At 38.9% G+C, this 21617-nt stretch overlaps 2 protein-coding genes across 8 annotated transcripts in view; both read right to left on the bottom strand.

Moving 5' to 3' along the window:
- Nucleotides 1-1982: 1982 nt before the first annotated feature.
- Nucleotides 1983-15991, bottom strand: NSUN3 (NOP2/Sun RNA methyltransferase 3). 3 transcript variants are annotated; one of them, XM_077174594.1, is made up of 8 exons: nt 15785-15991; nt 14990-15099; nt 14082-14132; nt 13068-13360; nt 11613-11767; nt 10979-11100; nt 6701-6780; nt 2469-2603 (listed from the first exon to the last, which is right to left on the bottom strand). In XM_077174594.1, the coding sequence occupies exons 1-7, from the start codon at nt 15866-15868 to the stop codon at nt 6711-6713; spliced, it is 885 nt and encodes a 294-aa protein (XP_077030709.1). In that variant the 5' UTR covers nt 15869-15991; the 3' UTR covers nt 2469-2603; nt 6701-6710. The 3 variants fall into 3 exon arrangements, with proteins under 3 accessions (XP_077030707.1, XP_077030708.1, XP_077030709.1); XM_077174592.1 differs by lacking the exon at nt 6701-6780 and having other exon boundaries at nt 1983-2603; nt 15785-15986; XM_077174593.1 differs by lacking the exons at nt 6701-6780; nt 14082-14132 and having other exon boundaries at nt 1983-2603; nt 15785-15987.
- Nucleotides 15992-18409: 2418 nt separating this feature from the next.
- The window catches only part of ARL13B (ARF like GTPase 13B), a 33518-nt gene continuing 30310 nt past the window's right edge, over nt 18410-21617 (bottom strand). For 4 of the 5 annotated variants that reach the window (XM_054654757.2, XM_054654758.2, XM_054654756.2 and 1 more), the window contains one exon: nt 18410-20521. In XM_054654757.2, the coding sequence (XP_054510732.1) occupies nt 20445-20521 (77 nt within the window). In that variant the 3' untranslated portion in view covers nt 18410-20444. The remainder of the gene's footprint in view (nt 20522-21617) is intronic. The other variant, XM_077174596.1, reaches the window with a different exon arrangement.

The raw sequence follows: 21617 nt of genomic DNA on the forward strand, positions 1-21617 counted from the left end.
TCTCTCCCCTCTCCACTCACAGAGCTTTTCCTGAACAGGCTGCAGCCACTGCTGCTGTTCCATGCTAAAAGCCACAGTATGTCACATTTTTCTCCCACTGCTGCAAGTCCTGATCTTTTCATTCTGCCCCTCCTTCAACCTTCCCTTCCCACACTTTACTGAGACAGCCAAGAGTTCATTAGTCCCCTGGTCAGCTGCATCAGCCCAAACACATTGTGTAATCTGTTTTTCCACTCCATTCCACAGTGGAGAATGCTTTTGACAAGCCATAATTGAACTGTGTCAGATGCCACTGAATAAAGGATAAAATTTGGTAAATACTGAAATTGCCTTTAGATAAGGCTTTCCAATTTCTTATTTTGCCAACCCCCCTGACACAGGGAAGTGACTTTTTGGATGCTGGAAAAGGGAATGGCAGAAAAGCATGAGGGCAGCTGAACTCCAGAGCTCTCTGTTGCCTCTGAGGTGCTGGCACTGGTGTGTGCTATACATACAACTGTGGATCTCTAATCTTCATTAGAGATCATGAAGATTTCTCTGGGACTCCTCAATGCAACAAAAATTGGTCATTTTCCTGCCCTCAACTTGCTTGGGGCTGCAATTTCTTCTATGATAGAACGGTTGATTTGTTTTCCACCCCATCTCCATCAGCACTGCTCAGGAAAGAGAAGGAAGGATGTGGCAAGGAATTAAATTACAATTAACTAGCTGAAAAAAAAAGGTGTAAAAAGGAAAACTGTTGCAGCCTTGTAATGAAGGGGAGCAGAAGTCAGAAGTATCCAAGAGATACTTGAATGGACAAGAAGCCTTTCAAAAAGCACCTTTGAGGGGACAGTACTTGCCAACATGTGAAAATTTTGCCCCTCACCTCAACAGGCCTGCCTCCATCCTTTCTGCTTTTCCCTTCTCACTCCACATGTGCTCACCAATTTCCTGTCACCAGCCAGAACTGATTAGAACAGAAGGAAAAAAACAACTCCACAGCACTTTGGAATAGAGTATAAACCAGAATTAATCAAGTACGAACAAAAATAAGTATCAGTTATTAATTACCCTTGTTTTTACCTCTCTTGTTGGTGCATTTTTAGACTGGTTGGGACTGGAAAGGGACTCCAGGAGATCAGCAAAAGGTTATGCAGAACTCAGTGCAGCTTTTAGACACAGGTCTGAAACAGCTCACAGGAATTTGCCCATCTGCTGAGACTGAGTTCAGCTTTCAAGGGCCTCCTTGTTCTTCCTGTGATTACCCAGTCCACGTCCTCCTCAACCATCCAATTCAAGCACATATTTCAATTCCATCCCTGAACAAGTTACATTCTTGCCTTTCCGTTTCAATTTCCACAGGGCAAATGAAACTGAAGGGAAGCATTCTGCCAAAGGTATGGTTATTTCACCCAGCAGCCTAACATGACTCCAAATCTGGGTATTACATTTAATATTCCTGGGACAGATGCTGTGAGGCCTTTTTACAGTATCCTCTGCATCCTCAAGGAAGGAAGGAACTTGATAATCTTTAAGGTCCCTTCCAATCCCAACCAGGCTGTGATTCTGTGAAATTAGTGAATGCACAATGCCACACACCCCCATTTCCACAAGAGCAATCATGTACCTCTGTTCTTTAAAACAGTTTTTAAAACCAGTGATTATCACCTTCCATCTGGGAAAGAACCCTTGGGGATGAAAGGGTTCCACTCTGCTTCAAAACAAGCATAGGCTGGAATATATGCACCATTACTCTTTCAATTCATATTTTTGCAAGCTCAAAATAGAAGAATACTAATAAATTAAAAAAAACTGATGTTGATCTAACTGCTGACCTTTTCATCTATAAACAAAAGACACCTTTGTTTTTTAAGCAAACAACTTAGCAAATATGAAACCTGTTCTGCCAGTGCTTGAAGATGACACTGTCCATACAAATCAGTTCTTGCAGAAACACAGATTTCTAGATGTGTTTAGAGAGAATGCAGGATTTCCGTGACTTCAGACCACTGAAAACCATTTATTATAAACAAGCTGTATAAGAACCAAGTTAGTAAATAAATAAACCAAAACCAGTGCAAAACTCTACCACATTAAGCCCCAACTCTAGAATCCAAATCCCTTTAAAAGCATCACCTTGAAAACTATACAAACTTCCTAAGGACTTCTCAGAGGCTCACATGCTCATGCTGGAAGGCACATTCAGTATTTTAAGTTCAAATAAGTTAAATTTCTTGCTCCCTTTTGATCAGGAAACTGCAACACTCTAAATTCAGTTGCCTTGGATGTGTTCACATACTGTATTTAAAGCAATATTAATTCATCATATACTGTTCATTACCAACAGGCATCAGCTGGAGGACACTTTCTTTAATTTAGCCACATACATGGGACCCCATGCTCTCCCCTTCTCTGGGAGAACCAGCAGTTCATGCTGCTGCATTCCACTGAGAAAAGTGAATTCCTGGGAAACACCTCTGGCCAGTCCACTTATATCTACAGGCATCACATTCCTGCAGGAGCTCAGCATGAGATTGATCACATCACTGTTTTCTGCCCTGGAGAGGGTGCACGTGGAATAGACCAAGGAGCCACCAGGACGCAGGGCTTGAACAGCAGACCTGCAGAGAACAACAGGAAAAAGGGGAAAAAATCAACATCAAAAGTGACATACTGCTAGTGGGAGAATGTGTAGACTTATAAATCCAGAGTAAAAATAAAAATAACATTACAAAAATGTCTTAACTTTAGGTTCAGGAAGCCACCCACAACACAATTTTGCTTTTCACTTATTGTTGTATTCTCAGTTAGCTGAAGGTATTTTTTACACCACAGTGACAAGTACAAAGCAGCATCCATTCAGAATTCCTGTGCTCAGCACTGCTGTGAAAATGCTGCAATTGCACACAGAATGGGTTACCCCACATCAAAAGGGCCTGTTAGACACTTGGCATGATGCTTGTGTGAACCAGCAGTAACAGCCTGAATTAATGACTGGGCTGTAATTTTAGAAACATGCCCACTAATTCATTTAGCAGGTAAGAGGATTTGGGGGTGTCACTGAGCCACTGCTTTTCAATCTCTTTTTTAAAGATCATTTATTGCTTGTTCATGTGCCCTTCCTTATAAACCTGTTGACAAATTTTGACCAAACAAAGGTAAAATAGTGGCTTAAAGCCTGAAAGCTTCACAACTGCTGTTGGATGGAGGGAACAGAGGCTCTTTATCACTTTACCACCAAAACTGAATTTAAATAAACTGCTTATTTCCCACTACAAGATCTGCCAAGTCCTTACTCGGACACATGAAATACAACCTATGAGTATAGAAATGAGATATGCAAGTTGTATTCACCTACTCCAAATTAAAAGAGTAAGGAGAAAACTCAAAAATCTTGCAGCACAGAAGTATTCTTCAAACCTGGTACCACCACATTTCTGAAAGAAGAAGCTACACAAGAGGTTCATTTGCTATTAAAACACTGTCTGGAAAGTAAATCCCATTGAATCATATGTTTTTGAGGCATTTTTGGGTCAAAGACTGAACTATAAGCTGGTATACAAACACATACTTCAGGAAAATACCACATTAAATACAATTTTTCCCTCAATAAGATTTCTTTTATTTAATACCAAAAAAACCTGAACAGGTGAATGGTGTAAATGACACTGAATAATCAGAGACTTGTAGATAATGCTGACAAAACTGTGCCCACACCCCAGGAGAAAAAATATCCTGGGACAAATAATAAGAAGAAAAGAAACAACCAATGCCTCAAACCAGATGAGGTGAGCAGCCCCCAAATGCAGAAGTCTGATTCCAAGTCTAGTTAAACAAAGACAATGCCATGGAAATAGCAATTCCTCTAGAAACAAGCTGAGGACTTCCCAAGGGTGGTAGCTGACCAAAAACAGTTGAGAAAGGAAAGAAGAAAATACAAGAGGGGAAAAGATAAGCCATTTTAACAGAATTGAGACTTTTTGGGAAAACAATCAATAAAGAAAAGCTTCAGCACAAGGAGGATCAAAGCTGATCACAGCTTTCAAAGCTGCTCTGAAATCCTGTCCAAAATAATGTGGGAACACCAGGACACTGCTTCAGACAGTGATAAGACCAAGTGAAAACTCCTGAGAATTATACCAAACCTATTTCTCTTGGGAGCATACACATGACCTTCCTCAATTCTTTTATGAGTCTTGATTATGATAAGCAGTGAGCCAAGTATATATTGACAACCACAGTGCACCCACATATATGGACTTAACTGCTAAATTCAAGCAAAGCAGGGATGTGCAACCTTGTCTTCTCATGGACACCAAACCAGCAAGAGAGCCTGATGCACTATCTCTTGGCCTCACTCCCATTTGAGGAAATTAAAAATCACTTCCCCCGCCATATATTGGATTTTGCTTTTTATCTTTCACATTAGTAATCAAAGAGAACAGAGCTGAAGTCTAAGTGGGCTCTCATGAAGTCAAGCTGATCTTCAGATTTTTATCAGAATCCACCCACAACTCATTTTTGACAGACTTTTCCTTGCCAGCTACACCTTTTCCATGCATGCAGGAGTGCCAAGCCCTGAGGGCAGCCAGTAAGCTTGGGAACGTTTCAATGTGACAATTGAGATGCACTTTTAGCAAACCTGAGAATTTTACTCAGAGAAGCAGATAATGGCCACAACTTTTCTTCCTCTAAGACAGCATTTAGACAAGAGAGAAAATTCTTTTACTGTGTAAAAACGGGAAAGGTAAAAGATGAAAAAGTAGATGTAGCCACAGGTTACAAGGTTAAAATCCTGGACACTTGCTAAAATGTCCTTTTCTTCCCATATGGAAAACAAGAACCCATCAAGACAACATTTTCAAGGGCACCATGCTCCTCCAGCTGAGTCCATCAGAGGAAACAGCAGCAGAGGTCTCTGAAGGAAAACTTGAAAATCTCACCTCAAAACCCCCTTGTGTCTAAACCTCAACTTGTGAATCTTCACTGGCCCATGACCCAAAAAGGTCAGCCTGCTCAGTGCAGCTCTCTTTATTTTGAACCTGCAGCAGGAATTAAAACATCTGAGGAGAATTACTTCAGGCAGCAAGGTTAATCAATGTATCTATCCATCTTGTCAAGAGCAGCAACAGTTGTTTCAGTGCCTGCGCTCAAAGTCAATGCCCCCAGCTCTGATTAAGATGTGCCTGGCTTCTGATAAACCTGCAGGGAGCTGCAAAATTCCAAGTGAGGAAGTGCTGGGCTCAAAGTCACACAGGTGACACTGAGCTGGGCCAGCAGAGCCAGGGAGTTTGGTCCTCTCATCAGCAGCACAGAGAATTCATTCAGGGCAGGATCTGATCATCAGGGAATTCGTTCAAATATATTTAACCAACTTCCTCTCTAACCACTGGAGGGAAACAAGCTCATCCAAAGGCTAGCCTGGAGATGAAGCATAGCTTAGTCCTACTGTAACTCCACCATCTAGGAATTAAGATTTCTCTTTCTTTGGGAATCTTAATTATCAACTCTTAGCTGAAGGAATTCAGCACCTGTTACATTGTAACTCCCAAAAATGGGAAGGCAAATCTAGAATGATGAAGATGCCAAAATATTTTTTCACCTTCCTCTTATTACAAGGTTTAAAAAACCCCTCACATTATTTAAAAGTAGTTAATCTGCAGTTCTTTTTCTCTTGGTGGCACACATTACATTTATTTATTAAAGAGCTAAAACTTTCAGCTGCTATAAACATCTAGTTAATATCCTAATTCTATTTCAGGTACATATATTTCCTGTAATGAATTTTACAAGTTTACAAGCACTACTACTGCAAGGTTTCATGCTTCACATGATAAACATCAGAACACACATGAAGAGCCCTGGAAACTTTTTCTAGAGCCTTTTTCTGTCCATCTCATTCCACAAGGTCTGTAAAACAAATTAACACATGTAGATTGCTCCCCTCAAAATGAGACTTTACAGCACTAACAAAAAACAAGTAAAAATATTATATGTTTATTTTAAATATATATTTTATATATAAATAAATATTTTATATTTTTATTTTTGCAGGGTGTTTCTTTAGGTACAGGTTCATGTTGTACTGTGGAAGTCAGAGGTACAACAGATGCATTAATCTATCCTAACTCCCTGTATTACAGGAGTACCTGAAAAGACTTTGGAAAGAAATATATTATTTCAAAGCTTTTTTTTTTTTTTAGTTTATTTCTCAAGATTTACTAAATTAGGGAAAACAAAACAGCATTACTGTTTAATATCTCAGGGGAAAAAAATTATCTTGCTAAAGCCACATGACAAACCCAAAAAACTCTTCCATGCAGCTAATATGTAGTTAGCCAGGACTTAAAAAGGATTTTTCCCACTGACAGAGAAAAGTCTGGGTGTCTCAAATATCCTTTTAAAATTGGGCAGACACAAAAATATGTATTTCACACTATAGGTAGCACCTGCATGTCCAGCCTATCCTCTGGCACGTGGGTTTATGCTGCATGCCATGGGAAGGGGCAGCATTAATTATGTTAATAATTTGACCATTTTCTGTATTAAAGTTTAAAGATGACACAATTTTAGGGCAATTTTAAACTAGCAAAACACTTCAACAGTGCCATCTTTTGGCAACTACTATGTATTTCGGCTCAGCAGGCACGATAATGTCTCATCAGAATAAAAAAATGCCAATTCTATTCTTTTTATTGATTTAAAATATCCACATTACCTTTTGCTTCTCACAAGAGCCCAGATACTTTGTGGCAATATGACCCGCATGTTAAAGGTTTTGCTTTTATTTCTTTGAACCTGGACAAAATGATAAAGGAAATCCTTTGGTGTCAAAATACCAATTTTTTTAATACTTTGTGATGGGCAGTGACAGTAGTTCAAGCACTCCCTCTGCTCCTCTCTAAATAAAATTTGCTCCTGTGGAGAAACACTGCAGCTCAGAATAACAGGAGAACCATGAAAATCCACTGCGTTTTTCAACATTAAATTGAATTATAAGTAAAAGGAGATACAAGCATCAAGCCCCTCTCAACTAAACAACGAAAACCCACAAATCCAAAAAAACCCAAGTCTGTTTTACCCTAGACAAAATTTGTCCCCAAAATAAGCAACATTTCTACTGCAAATAATTCTAAATTATTCTAAAGCAAAGACAAAAAAACCAGCTAGAATTATTGATCTTTCTCCTTTATTGCATGGTGACTTCTGGAATATTCATCCTGTTAAAACAGGGATATGAGACAGCCCAGAAGGGAGAATGAAAGACTTTTGAAGCCCACTAAAGAGAACTTTAGGGTTGGTGGTTATCCTCACAGCTCATAAAACACAGAGAGAAAGGACTGAAGGTGGAATTAAAGCAAAATTTGTGCCTGAATTCAAATATGTGATCCCAAAAAGCTGCTGAGTAGCTTATTTGTTCAGTCATACAGTTATTTATATATTCAATAAACATGGTTTTGCAAGATATCCTAAGGGACTTGATCCATAAGTGGATTCACTGAGTGCTGCCACACTTAAAATCAGAAACCAATTATTTTAATATAAAACATGATGGAACACCTGTTGGAATACCTGGAGCCACTGCAGTGGCCACAGCACTCACTCTTTGTGAAGAAATTCCAAGCAACCACGTAAAACCTCCAACAACCCAATCAAAAGTGTTTTGGGGAATGGCACAGCACAAACACACACAATATTCAGCTTTTGTAGGATAGAATGTGGCTAAAGAATCCTACCATCCACACAACCCACAGCAGATTTGCTGGTCCAACAGCTGGAATTCTCAAAAATTCCCAGTGGAGCTAATAGAGAAGATGGTTTTGGACAATAAAAGGATTAACTGGGCAGCTACAGAGGAGCAGAAGGAAAAACTGCAGGGGAAAGAGCTGAAGATTTGATGAAGCAATTCCCAGCACAATTTACTCCACACAGCAGAAATTGTGACATATGCTAAATATATGATATTATATTTATAAACACAATTTTTGCATTCACTCTATAACCACAAAAAAGCCCAGCTAAGAGCACACAATTTCTCTCCTGTGGAAAACCCCACAATTCAGTGAGAATACAGAGCTGTTTAATTACTCAGAGATGCTGTGTATAGAAGAGTTCCAGCAGTCTGAATGCCTTTGCTGAGTTTCCTAAATTGTATTCTGTTGGATTTCTGTTCTGCTGAGCCCTAACACAAGTTCCTTTCAGCTGCAGAAACCAGTCTAAGAATAATTACAACATCCATAACAGTTTAACCACTATGTAATCGGGTATTCAAGCTTAGCCCAAAATTTAATTTCTCTCTGAGAACTGATAACATTGGTAAATTTGCTTTTGGGAACCACTGTATTTTGTGTTAGCATTTAGCATCAGGAAGTGAATATTTCTTTTTTTTTAACTTTGCAATTTGTTTTCTGCATGAACACTCCAAATACTAACAAGATTTGCAGTGTGTTCTTGGATTAGAGCACTCAGCAGGGATGCTTTGGTTTGGGTATGAACAATCATTACAATCTCAATTTCCTTGAAATCAGTGGTGCCCTCATTGCTTAGAACATTTGCTGTTCAGCATTTACATCACTTATTTACATTTCAGATTTTATGCAGGCTGCAGGAAGAAAATTGTTGCATCAGCTTCTTCCAGATCTTCATTCTCTGGAGCCTCTATGTACTTAATTAATTACATTGTATTGCATACCCTACTTTTCCTTCCTTAACTTCCCTCTTTGATGACCCCAGCTTCCTCAGAAACAGATCCATAAAAACAAGTTAGAGGTGAAGCATTTCCTTCATTAAGAAGGAAGGAATCTCAAATTTTAGGCTGTTGCTTGACAGAAATAAAAAGAGAACTCTGCTTTGCATTTAATTCTTCTCATTTTTATGTTACACTTCATCCTCCTGCTAAACTGAAATAATGCTTGGTCCCTCAAGCTTCACTTTCAAATCACAGAATGGCTGGGGTTGGAAGGGACCTAATGATCATCCATTTCCAGTCCAATCCCCAAAACTATCCCAAATTGTTCCAAGCCCTGTCCAACCTGGCCTTGGACACTCCCAGGGATCCAGGGGCAGCCACAGCTTCTCTGGGCACCCTGTGCCAGGGTCTCAGCAGTCTGACAGTAAAGAATTTTTTGTCCTGCTGTCCCATCTAAACCTACTCCCTCTCAATTTGAAGCCATTCCCCTTGTCCTGTCACTCCAGTTCTTATAATGTATTTCTTACATTACTCTCAGTAAAACTGCTGGGATTCAGCCTTACACTTGTTTTTGGTTCCAGATACAGGAACCAAGGTCAGGAACACCTGGGAGCATCAAGCACCAGGTAACCTGAATCAATGAACCAGAGAAAGCCCTGCATGAGCTGGCTGTGTAAAAAGCAGTAAAGCTTTTCTTTTTCTTTTTTTTTTTTAATAGTAATATTCATGGAGGCTCAGCCCGCCTGAATATTACTGGAAGTACTGGAAAAGAGATTCAAACTCAGCTTTTTATTTAAAATTGTGCACTCTAGTCATTAAACAGAGGCTTGAATAGGGAAGCATTCCAGAATTTTAGTTCTAATACACTTGTCACAATCCATTCAGCCTTTTGTGATCTTGCTTTATCATTTCCTTTTTCCCCTTTCACATGGGATCTGAGATGTCTTTAGAACTGGGAATTCATTCTAAAGTGATCAGGTAAATTGAACAATAACCACCAAGTGGACAGCTATCCTTTAAATATTTTACCCAGTAACACAAATAACCCAATCAATAAGCCATATATACTTTACCAATAACCCTAATAAACTCTAACTCTTGAAAGTAACCATCCTTTTACTACAGTTTATATAGCAAAGGTATTTTACTAATTTATATAGCAAAGGAATTTTGTCTTTACAAATCCTTATTTCTTTTGCTAAAGTAAAGAACATTTTCAACAGAAAGTTCTCCCTCTATTTAGGAATAATTCAATTAAATCTGATTTGGGCTGACAGGAATGTATTTAAAAAAAAAAAAAAAACAAACAAGGTTTCTGCTGTCATGAGTTCTCCAGGATTACAATGTGGAATGATTTATGCAAATTTTCAAAATTTCTCTGCATGATGTATGCTTCCTTTTGCTACAGGTTCACAAATTGGATTTTCCATGTCAGATATTGAAAAGGGAAAACTGGAACAGGTCAGTGTTTTAAATGTGATTGATGTCTTCAAAGGAAATGGATGACATGATGCATTACTGCAATAAGATCCTCATATTTCTGTTATAAATCACAGGCTTCTGCCAGGCCTTTTACAACTGGAAGTCTTGCTAAACGATCTTGAACTGCAATGGGAACTTTCCATAAAAATTTTCCTTTTTTTTCTTATAATATGTTATTTTTCCCTCAATTTGCTTTGACAGATGGACTTCAGGCATGACTGTTACTCCACAAATAACATTCAAGGTTTTATTTTAGAAGGTTTTATTGAAAAGTCACTCTTTTTTTTTTTTTCCCCCCATGAGAAAAACTGCGCAGTTTGAAATGCTTCACAAATATCAGCCCATAGCTGGTAGCATTAAAATGTGTAATACACGACAGCCTGGCCTTGGATTACTGGGGGCGTGTTCTCAAAAACAAACAATCCTCTCTTTCCCCCACCAAACCTCACACTGTTTAACTTTTTTACCCTGCCAGTTAGGACTGGGAGCCTTTCTGTGCTACACAATCAATATAGAATATATCTAAACCCTTTTTAGCTGTGTCCACCTAAAATATTTTGATTTTACACCAGGCTGTTGTGAGTCATCTGCAAATGGACATTCCTGTGAGTGACTTAAGAGGACCAAGGCCTCACTGCTGATATCACCCACAGATACTTCCACATCCTCATTATCTCAGACCCACTGGCTACTCTAAACAGCATCCCAACCATATATTCCGGACATTACTTCCAGAGGAGGAATCCTGGGTTGGTTTATTAAATCTTGCTCCCATGTACTTTTTATTAATTACAGGAAGTTCCTTTACCTTTTTGCACTTCTCACCTTAGAAGCTGGAACTGCAGGGAAGACAACTCCTTCCTTTGCATGAGCCTGAGCACAGCTTGCTGAGGGTCAGCAGAGAAGAGCCAACTTCTGTCATTTGAACAAGGAGCATCAACCAGGACCTAAACAATTAATAAAATCAAATTAGACAAAATCTCAACAAGGATGGTCACTTTTTGAACACCGTGTGCCAAAATATATTCAACTTTCTTTTGCAAATATTAAGAAAATTTTATTTTCCATTTTGGGCGTGAAATGATCCCATTACTATTTTAGATGTTTTTATAGGGTTAGCAGTTGGGGAAATAAAATAATAGTGCCTTGAAAGTAAGATCTACCTGAGCAGCTCCCTCTTGTTGTCCTCCCCTTCCTAATTACACATCATGCAAAAATTACAGCTACAAGGTCTTCAGAATTCATTCCCAGCATCATCCAACACAGGAATAAATGTACAAGCTTCATAAAGTGTTTCCTGAGGCTCAACAAATCCTGTACATTATTTTATTCCACGTGAAAGTCAGGTATTTTTGTGGGGGGCCCAGAAAAAAATTTAAAAAAAAAGAAAATTAGAAAGACAGCAACAGAGTAAGAAGAATCAGAATGCAGAAATATAATTTGCCAATAATAATATTACCTTGTCATAAAATTCAGGCTGAAGATCTCCAATCTGTCTACCATCCAGTTTAGAAACTGTTATCAAGTTAATAAAAGGATCTGGGATGAAGGATTCTATTGTCTGCTCCAACCATCTTGACCTCAAATCATCATATTCATTACAGTGAAAATGACCTTAGAAAATTGAGGAAAAAACAAACCAAAAAATAAACCAAAGAGAAGTAAACACCCAAAGATAGGTCTCTATATAGTTCTTTCTATTTTGTTTCTACAACTATAAGGAGTTAGACCCATTTTGGAAGTTCTACTGCATTTCAATGACTACCATGAAGTTTACACCTTATGTGCCTGTGTTATTGCACTTTTAAAGAATACTACTGAATTTTTATAAACCTAAATAAACTTCAACATGCTCCTACAGAGCAAACCCTAAATATTTACTAGCAAATCCTTCTGTAGCAACAGAGTTCCACAGTAAAACAAACTTTAATCATGACCTATATCCAAAGAGTGAGTGCCTTCCTGGGCTCCTTGAGCCACCATCTAAATGAAGTGCATGCCCCATATTATTAAACTGCCTTTTAAATAAATAAAGCATCAATTTTGTCTATCTTAAGGTACATCCTAGCATCCACTGAGGTATGTTCAGAATAAAATTCTTCACATCTCCCATTCAGCAACATTTTGGTCTCTTCAGAAGCAAACAGAAGGTAAAGTGTTGGGTTTTTTTTCTCTAAACCTTCTGAAAGGACAATTCCTATTTAATTTACTTCACTAGCATCTCCCCATTCCTCTAGAAAAGGGAGGGAGGGAAACCAGCTGTAATCAGCTGGTGCAGGTGGTTATAGTAATGGTCTCACCAGCAGGAGCACAAGGTGCTGTGAGCATTTTGAAACAATTATTACCCAAGCCATCAAATAAACTGGGAAACAGCAATCCCTGCTTGCTTGAACTCCTTGGCCCAAGCTGCTGCTTGCTGCTGCTGCCTTCTAAACACTCTGATCATCTCAGAATCCTCCTCCAACCAATTCCTTACCATAAACGTTCTGTCTTTGCCCAGATCTTGCACATTTCAAGATTGCATCTGGCATAATTTCTTAAGCTCTGCTTTACATCAGCACACTTAAATTTACCTGTAGTGTTTGCACAGTATTGGCAAAAGAGGCAACAGAGAAGAACGAAAAAAAAAGTAAAAAAGGACAAGAACAAGTCTGCAGATTACTTACATCCCTGTGCCAACAAACTGATATGGCTTTAAGCAACTTCTGAAGAGGTAATAGTTGAGAAAAATCCACAGAGCTACTCTACTTCTGCCTGTCACTCTGCAGTAACCTACCTTAAAGCAAGGACTGCATTTTTAATCCTCTTTTAGGCAAACAGATTTCATAAAATCCTTATCAAACAGCACAGAACTAGGTGGAACACAAACTGTTGTTTGGTTTTTTCCTCCTTCACCAGCACCTGGCTCCATTACCTGGACAGGCACACTGCAGGATAGCTACAGATTTGCCCCCTGGTGCAGCACAGAGATCCAGAACATCTTCCCCATCCTTCACCTCCAAGGCCAGCACGGGCAGCAGCGAGGCAGCATTGAGCAGGTAATACTCCTTCAGCCTGCCAGGCTGGTGCTTCTGTGCAGGGAATCTGCCAGGAGCTGTCCTGGTGTAACACCTGAAGGCTGCAGGGAGGTAGGGCAGGGCTGCTGGGAAGGCAGGATGGTATCCCTGCTCAGCCAGGCTGCTCTCCAGGCCAGGGCTCTGGCTGAACCTGTGAAAAATGACCAGATAATATTGGCTTTCACATTTATGTATTAGCTTATACATGTTTGTTAGTGATTACAAGTATTTAGAAATAGTATTAATTATAACTCTTTTTAGCTGCTTTTAATATAGTAGAATCTATCAGTTTAAGTATGCACCTGTTGCTCACAGAAATAGTACTGTAACGAATATCTATGTATCACTTATAGAAGTAACAGTGTGATTAATGTATTGTATTATAGACCTCAGCAAAACATAGGATATGAAAAAGGCTTTTGTGTAACTAAAAACAGTCTAAGGCCATCCACTGACCAACCTGTCCAAGTGGTAAGATAACCATGACACAAACCACAGCACCAGAGGACAATTAGAGATACCATGCTAAATTTAAGGAGGACATACTAAATTCTTATCAGGGGATGTGAAACAGCAGGATGGAGACAAAAGAAGAAATAAAAGATATTGACCTGACACCCAGAATGTCATGCAAGTAAGGCAGTGTGTGAAGAAGTCTAACAAAGGAGTTCCCAAATCATCAGAAACTTCCCAAGAATGTTTGAATATTATATGAAACACACAAATATGCATGTACCTCAGCAATGTAACAGTATAAAGATAACACTGTTTGTATACACAGAAGTATTCTCCGGCTGTAAATATTGTCCTTCTTTTCCTACTATTATTAAACTTTAAAAAATTGTACAAACTGCATTCAGTTTGTCACAAACCTGTTCAGCAGCACGGCATGCTGCCAGCACCACGGTGAGGTCAGCACGTCTCTAGGGTGGAAAAAGGAAAAGCCATTCAATAACCCATCAAATGAAACAGTGTAGGAAGCCTTTACTTACAATCTCACTATTGGATAATTCTGGTGTAATCAGGAATTCATCACTTTGAGGGTGAAATTAATCATTTTGGTTAGAAAAGTACACAGGAAAATAATTTTAATAGAAAATCAAGCCACTTTTTTTTCTAATTATTGCATTTAAAGCACCAATTTCTTCTGAAACAAGACATTGTCCATTTTTTTTGTTTTATGTAGGAGATATAAATGATGAAGCAGAATGGTTTTCCTAACTATAAAGTACTTCCCTGGGGACAAAAAATAACTGTAATATTAGCTGTAAACAACAAAAATAATCACACACACATTGGTTTTACAATGCTCATTCCAGCCAACACTAAAATGCCATTTTTACAAGTGTTCGTTTTTACATTTTACGTTCTGCAAACACTGGGCCAGTAAAACTTAAATCAACAGATATTTTTGGAAGACAGCAGTGGTGTGTGATAGAAACATGCTTGCTTGTATTTCAGTTTGCTCTTTCTTGCATGCATTTCCCCCTTTCTGTTTGAAATCCTATTAATAATTTTTCATTTAATCTAAAAAAAAAAAAAAAATTCCTCAGAAGTATTCACTGCCTAAAGCAGAAAAACACATTGATCCAATCGAAGAGATTTTAAGTTGACTCAATTAAACTAATGCTATGCATCAACACTTTTTTTTTTTTAATAATGAAGTTCTTTAGCAGCTTGTGATCAAGACCCAAATTTAGTGACAGCCTTTGCCACACGTGTCATTACTAATTCAATTCCTTATCTCTCCCCTTCCTTCCATGTCCTCAAAGCCACAGACCTGACACTGCTCCATGCATCTCCCAGCTCTGCCGTGTACTGCTTCTCAAAGTGATCCAGAACCACCTGGCAGATCTGCTTCTGGAGCTTCCCTTTTGCCTTCTTTTCCAGCTTCAGAGAAAGCAAGAAAAAGGAAAAGTAATAAAGCCAAATTAAACCCTCTCTAATTCTCACTAGAATGAATAAAAAACATCTTACTAATTACATCAACTTAGTGTTACTGGAATGCTTAATATTAATATCAGTGATACTAGAATGCTTAAATATCACATCTTCATGTGATGAAGATGTAATAGACATTTCAGAGAGCAGAGGATTTAAGCTACAGCACACTATTCCTCCCTGCTCGGCTGGTTAATAAATACCCCTCCATATACACTGTGCTGATAACCCTAACACTCTGATGGAGTTTACCCTACGAAAGGAAGGGAAAGAACTTTTGGTTCCTAAGCAAACCCCGAGGGCAAACGCTGAATTTCCCTCCCTCGGGTCACCCAGCAGCCGTCCCGTCCCGTCCCACCGCGCTCCTTCCAAAAGCAGCACCGGGAGGGAGCTCGGGCACCACGGAAAGCTCTGTCAGTGCCGGAGCAGCTGCCGGCCGTGGGTACAGAAACCCAGGGCACACTCGGTGCTGCGGAGGAGGGACACGGGCAGCGCCAACGGGACGGGCCGGCTCTTTCCCGTCTTTTCCTCGCACGGCCCGCGCAGGAAGCGGCTGGGCTCCTCCCGCCGCGCTTCCGGCCCCGGCTCGCCCGGCCTGGCTCCAGCCCCATCCACAGCCCCAGTCCCTTCTCACCTGCCCCGGGTCCTGCCCGGCCGCCCGGCCCAGCCCCAGCGCGGCCCCGGCACGGCGGGCGAGCGGCAGCGCCGGGCCCCGCATGGCCCCAGCTGCCCGGGGCGGGGCGGCCGCGGCCCGGCCCCCGCGCTCGGTGCCGCCGCTGCCGGGTGCGCGGCTGGGAATGAGAGCTCTTCACAGCGCCGCGGAACGTAGAGGGGCAGGAACCGACCTGAAAGATCGGCTGGTCCCAACCCCTCGGCCAGGAGCGGGGACACAACCCCCTGGAGGATGCTCAAATCGCCACCGAGCTTGGATTTGAACTCTGCTGTGGTTTGAGGCATCCTACAACTTCCCTGGGCACCTCATTGCCGTGTCTCACTACTCTCACAGTAAAAAACCAACCAACCAAACAAACACAACCAAAAAACCACCAAAAACAAACAACAAAAAAAACCCTTAAACTTCCTAATTTTTAGCTGCCTTTTTTTTTTTTTTTTACCATGGGAGCCTGACTTGCCATCCCACCTCCTCTGCCTCAGCAGTAGCCAAACCAGGATTAGACAGCACCTCGGCTCCTACTTAATCAATTTATAAAAGTGAACCTCATCCCAAGCACCTGCTGGAGGGTCTGATGTCATCCACACCCCCCCAAATATCAGGTTTCTGCTTGTGCCTCACCAGATCTTTTTTCCTGTCTGGCCCAAGGCTTTAGAAGTGGTACTCAGCTCATCTGAACCACACTGGAGATCAGCTCTAGCTTAACCCACTGCTGCTGCCATGAAAAACTGCTGGAGGCTTGAGAATTAATTATTCACAGAAATTTCTGTCACACACGTTCAGGATCAAACATTTTTGGGGGACAGGAATCAGAAGGACCACTGTACCCCAGTTCAGCTGTCCCTGGTTTAGCAGCACTAAAATCAGAGGCTGCTCTCATCCGATCCCTTCATCTGGACAGAACTGAGACCTGCAAACTGCTCCTCCAAGGAAGGGCATCCTGCAATCAGCGTCCTAGCAAAATAAAACAAATCCCCACAAACCCTTTTGTGCCCATTTGCCAACTCTCTTGCTAAGATCAAGCCGTGTGGAAGCAGCAAACTTGTTTAAGAGTGGTTTTAATTAAAGCTTCTGCAGGCTGAACCCAGCCTCTGAAATCCAGACTAGAAAGGGGTGCAAAGGTAAAGGCAGGAGTGTTGCTGTATGGATAAATATTTGAGTTTCAGGCACCAGCTAATGAAGACTAAGCGGTTTTGCTCACCTCATGCAGATTAGCTTGAAAGCTGATTTAAAATGCTTCTATCAGGGTTGTAACCAAGGTCCTGGAGGCAAAACAGAGACCTCTTAATATCAAACATGAAGGAAACCTGAAAGGCTTTTTGATAAGTGAGTTTTACACATAGACACAGAACAAAAGTGGTATAAAAAGTAGTTCTCTGTGGTTGTAATTCTACCAAGGCCAGTACCATACCAGAAAATGTACACAAGAATTGAATTACTGTAACAGTATAACAAAAAGGTCTGCTGAATGAGTCACCTTCCCCTCAATCTATGGCTATCTTCCACTATATGACAGATAGTGCCATGTGTCTGACACTAGACTTCCACCAAAGAAAGGACTCCAGTTCATCAGCACCACCACATCACAGCCAAACTGCAAACAGCAATAATGCATCTTGTGTCACTCTCATGTGCTACTGCAGATAAACTTACCTCAAATTACACTTACAACAGGCTCTATTACTTATTCCATTTACAAATGAAATGCTGGTGGGTATGTTCTATTCAAAATAGTGAAGTATTTCAAATTGAATGAATCCTAGAAGCCAAGAAGCTAACATGATGGCAATGTTATTGGGCAAGCATCCTGATGTTACAGTAGTAAACCTCCCACTAAAATACTGGAATATATTACTGAAAAAAATACTGCTTGAATCTTATTTGAAGGAAAAAAAAAAAATCAATGTTTACCTTGTAACGGTCCATCAGTCCTTTCCAATCTCACACCAGAGACCTAATGGATACCAAATATGTATACTTTTAATAATTTTGATTTAAAAACCTCAAAATCTATAATTAAGGTCTTCCTCCGGATTCTAGGATGTAACTAAAAGGGAAGACAACTGAACAACTTATTTTGAAGCACTGAGTCTCTCACATTAATTCAGTTAATGAACATTACTATTCCTTCTTAGAATATAACTTGCCTCTAAAATATTTCGTCTAAAATGTATTCAAGATGCTAGATACAGATAACACAAAATGTTCTGCTTAAATAGTGAATTTCTGTGTTCTTAACAGTCCTGTATTTAAATACAAATACTCTTAGTGCATGCACTGATATATTTCTAAAGTGATTATATGGATGACAAAAAGTCTGGCAAAATCTAATTTGTGCTCTCAATTTAGCTGCACAACTTTTATTTAAAGTGCACTATCAAAGCTCTTTATAGGTATACATATACACTCAACTCATTGCCAATCTATCAGTATATTCTAAATTTGATCACACTTCTCCTGCAAAAATATGCAAAGATTCCATCTATTAGGACTCTATTTCATGAATTCTAGGAATGTGAGACTTGTAGCCCTTAAATATTTATAGGCTAGACTTACTTCCACAAAACTGTAAACACAGAAAACATGTTGAGGCTTTACATTAGTTTTATTCTATACATAAATGTCATCTTGAGCAAATAAAAAGTCATAGCAGTATAAATTACTGAAAAAAAAACCCCAGCATAGTAAATAATTACAAAGCATATTAATAAACAAAAACTTATAAAATATTTTTGAGTACATTGGTCACATACTGGTAAAATTTATTTTAAAAGCAAAAATCAAAAATGATACATGTGTCCACACACACAACACACAGAACACACAGTTCATATATAAGCATCAACATTTTAGTTTCTCAAATTTGTTACCACAGCAGTATTTAGCTTTATTTTTAATAAAAACTTCCATGATTTATTGTAGGAAAGAGGGAAAACAAAAGTGTAATACATTCCTAGAAAGTGAGGCTGTAAAAAAGTAAGTCTGCAAAAGTAGGACCTTTAAGCCAAAAACTTAAGTGGTAACAGAGCTAGTGTTAGTCAAGTGGAGATTGCACATGTATGTTTTTGTGCAACCTCCCCTCCACATAGTATTGTGTTGTCTGAAGGGAAAATGACCAAATCCTGAGAATAATTCAACTGAATCATGTTCCAGTATTAGAATACAACAAAAGTATTCTCATGCTGGTAGTCACATCGAAATTGTTTCCTCCTTTCTCTAAACTAGCAAACATAGAGGAATAAACCTCTCCACCTATTCCAAACTTAGTATCCTTAAAACTGATTCCACCTTACTATTTAAAAATCTTAATTATTTCATTTTAATATGGCAGATGTTTGTTCAACTCCTTGCTGCAAGGGGGGCGTGGCAAGGATTTCAAAGTGCTGAACATGTAATACACCACATTGTTTCAACATCTAAACTCCTTTAGTAAAACCACATTATTGATGACAGACCATAACATAAAATTATCAAATACTGCTTCTCCAGAAAATCCCCTGGATGGGGCCTTCATCCTGTCTGTCATTAAGTGGCAGAACAATGAACCTTTACAAATACACCACTGGTTGTCTCCAATGTAACAGTAAAAACATTTAAACAGGAATATAACAAATTGCAACCCTTCTTGTTTAGGTATAACTGGTATGTGATTTTCAACACATTACATGGAAGTGTTAAAGAAATCCTTAAAAACCTAGGGTTTCTTCAGTTTGCAAGATGATATTTTAGTATTATTGAGATTAAAACCTGAGGGAGGTGGTCATCTGCATACTGGTTGATTCAGTTTCCTATCAAAATTGATGATTTAATTAGTGCAAATTTCCCACTATGTGAATTTTCCTGTTTGTTGTATTAGACAATACAGTATTCACTCTATTTTTTTCCACAGAATTTATTACCTATGTCAAACTCAGTTAACAAAACAAAGAAAACATCAGGTAAGAAAACTTCCAGATAGTTCAAATAGCATTATTTTGTATAAAATATATTTATTTTCATTTTTTTATCGTACCCTCTGCTTCAGATTGTCAGAAATATTAAATATGTAGTGTAATACCTAAGAAAAATTACAGGTACTGTAAAAGAACTAAGAGTCAAACACATTTTACTTTTATGCACTTGACTATCAGCTTTATAATGCTCCCTAGGTATCATTTCATTGGTAGTAGGTACACAGCTCCATTCAAACTTTCAACTCGTTTTATAAAAAGGTAGAAAAATATATTCAATATTTGTTTAACCTTTCTATATTCACCCTATCATACAGGAATCTTACAAAATGCTTTAGAATAATTTATTCCCTGAAAAAATACCAACACCTGCACAGCACCTGGAGAACGGTCTCGGTGGGAATGTACAATCCAGTACTATGGGATCTTGAAGGTGTTTTTCTTCAGGCTTACAGCCATGTCTTTTCACAAGTAAACCACATAAATCCTGAAGAAGAGCTGGTGATGTGAAAAGTAAATGATAAAGTCTGACCATTAAGCACGACAGGATGAACTCCGTGTTTAGTTGTCACATGCTGATAAAATGTCACATAAAAAAAATTTCCTTCAAGGGATAAAAAAAAGATAGGATTTTTAATTTATGCTTTTTTAAAATTCTCTTTGTGCTCCAGTTAAGCAATGACATCATGGGTATCACTGTTGGGTCTTTGGCGTAGAGTCAGCGGGGGCAGAGGCTTTCCATAGAAATCTGTGGAAGAAATTCCAGAGCAGAAAAACACATCAATCTGTCACCTATCCCCTTTCTGGCTCAAAGAATGTTTACCAAATTACTTCCTTAATGAAAGCCAGGTTATTCTATGAGTTTAGAGCTAATTCCTCCAAGCAAACTTTCAAACCTAGTGCTAATTAATATCTAGAGATGGATTGGCCAAACGAAGGTTTAATTACGTTTTGTTATACATGCATCAGCATTTGCAAGATCAAGCCCAAAGGGGATCTGTAAACATCCCTAAAAATGGAAAAGGAGAAATTCAAAGTGTACAATAACACTGAAAAAATGAAACACTGAACTTTGTATGTTGCTGTATTCAAGACTGCACTACAACATAGTTTTAAATGACAATAATACTGAGCAGAATCCAAAATTTTGGAACCATTAATGCATGGCATATATCTTCCAAGCTAAAAAAACTTTCTAAAAGAACTATTTCAGAATTTTTAGATAAAATTGCAGCATTTCCTTTAATCAATAAAGGAATTTAAAGTGGTAAAATTGTACAAGACAAAGCTAATAAGTACATCAGAAGAGAGTAACAAGTGTTCTCAAGCATTCGTAATGGATATAAAGTAAAAAACCATGCAGACTGGAACATGCAAAGCACTTCACAAACAAAAAAAATATGGAAGATGGTAAGAGGAAAGAGGTAGAAATGAAGAAAAAAAAAAAGCAGCTTTTTGAAGCATTCAAATCTCAATTCTGTTTATACAGACCACCTCTTCCCCAAGAAAGCCTTGATGGCCTGCCAACACAAAATTCAGCTTTAATAAATCATCATTTTCCAAGAAGAATATATTCCACTTGTCCTACAGATGCAATAACTTCTGTTAGAATTGCATTCCTGAGCTAAGAGTAACAAAAGGAAAACTGGACTACACTACTTCAAGAATATGTGAAGCTGTCTCTAGGACTGGGGTTTTAATTATCTGTACATTTAGTCAGCAAAATGAGAACACATTTATGTCATTGTCATAAATATTTTGATTTCAATAGCACTAATTACAGCAGCAAGAAAACTGCAACAAATGATTCAAAGGTCAATGAAAATGTCTCCACTGGATGGTTT

Source organism: Agelaius phoeniceus, chromosome 2 (assembly GCF_051311805.1).
Source record: "Agelaius phoeniceus isolate bAgePho1 chromosome 2, bAgePho1.hap1, whole genome shotgun sequence".
NCBI classification, from domain to species: Eukaryota; Metazoa; Chordata; class Aves; order Passeriformes; family Icteridae; genus Agelaius; species Agelaius phoeniceus.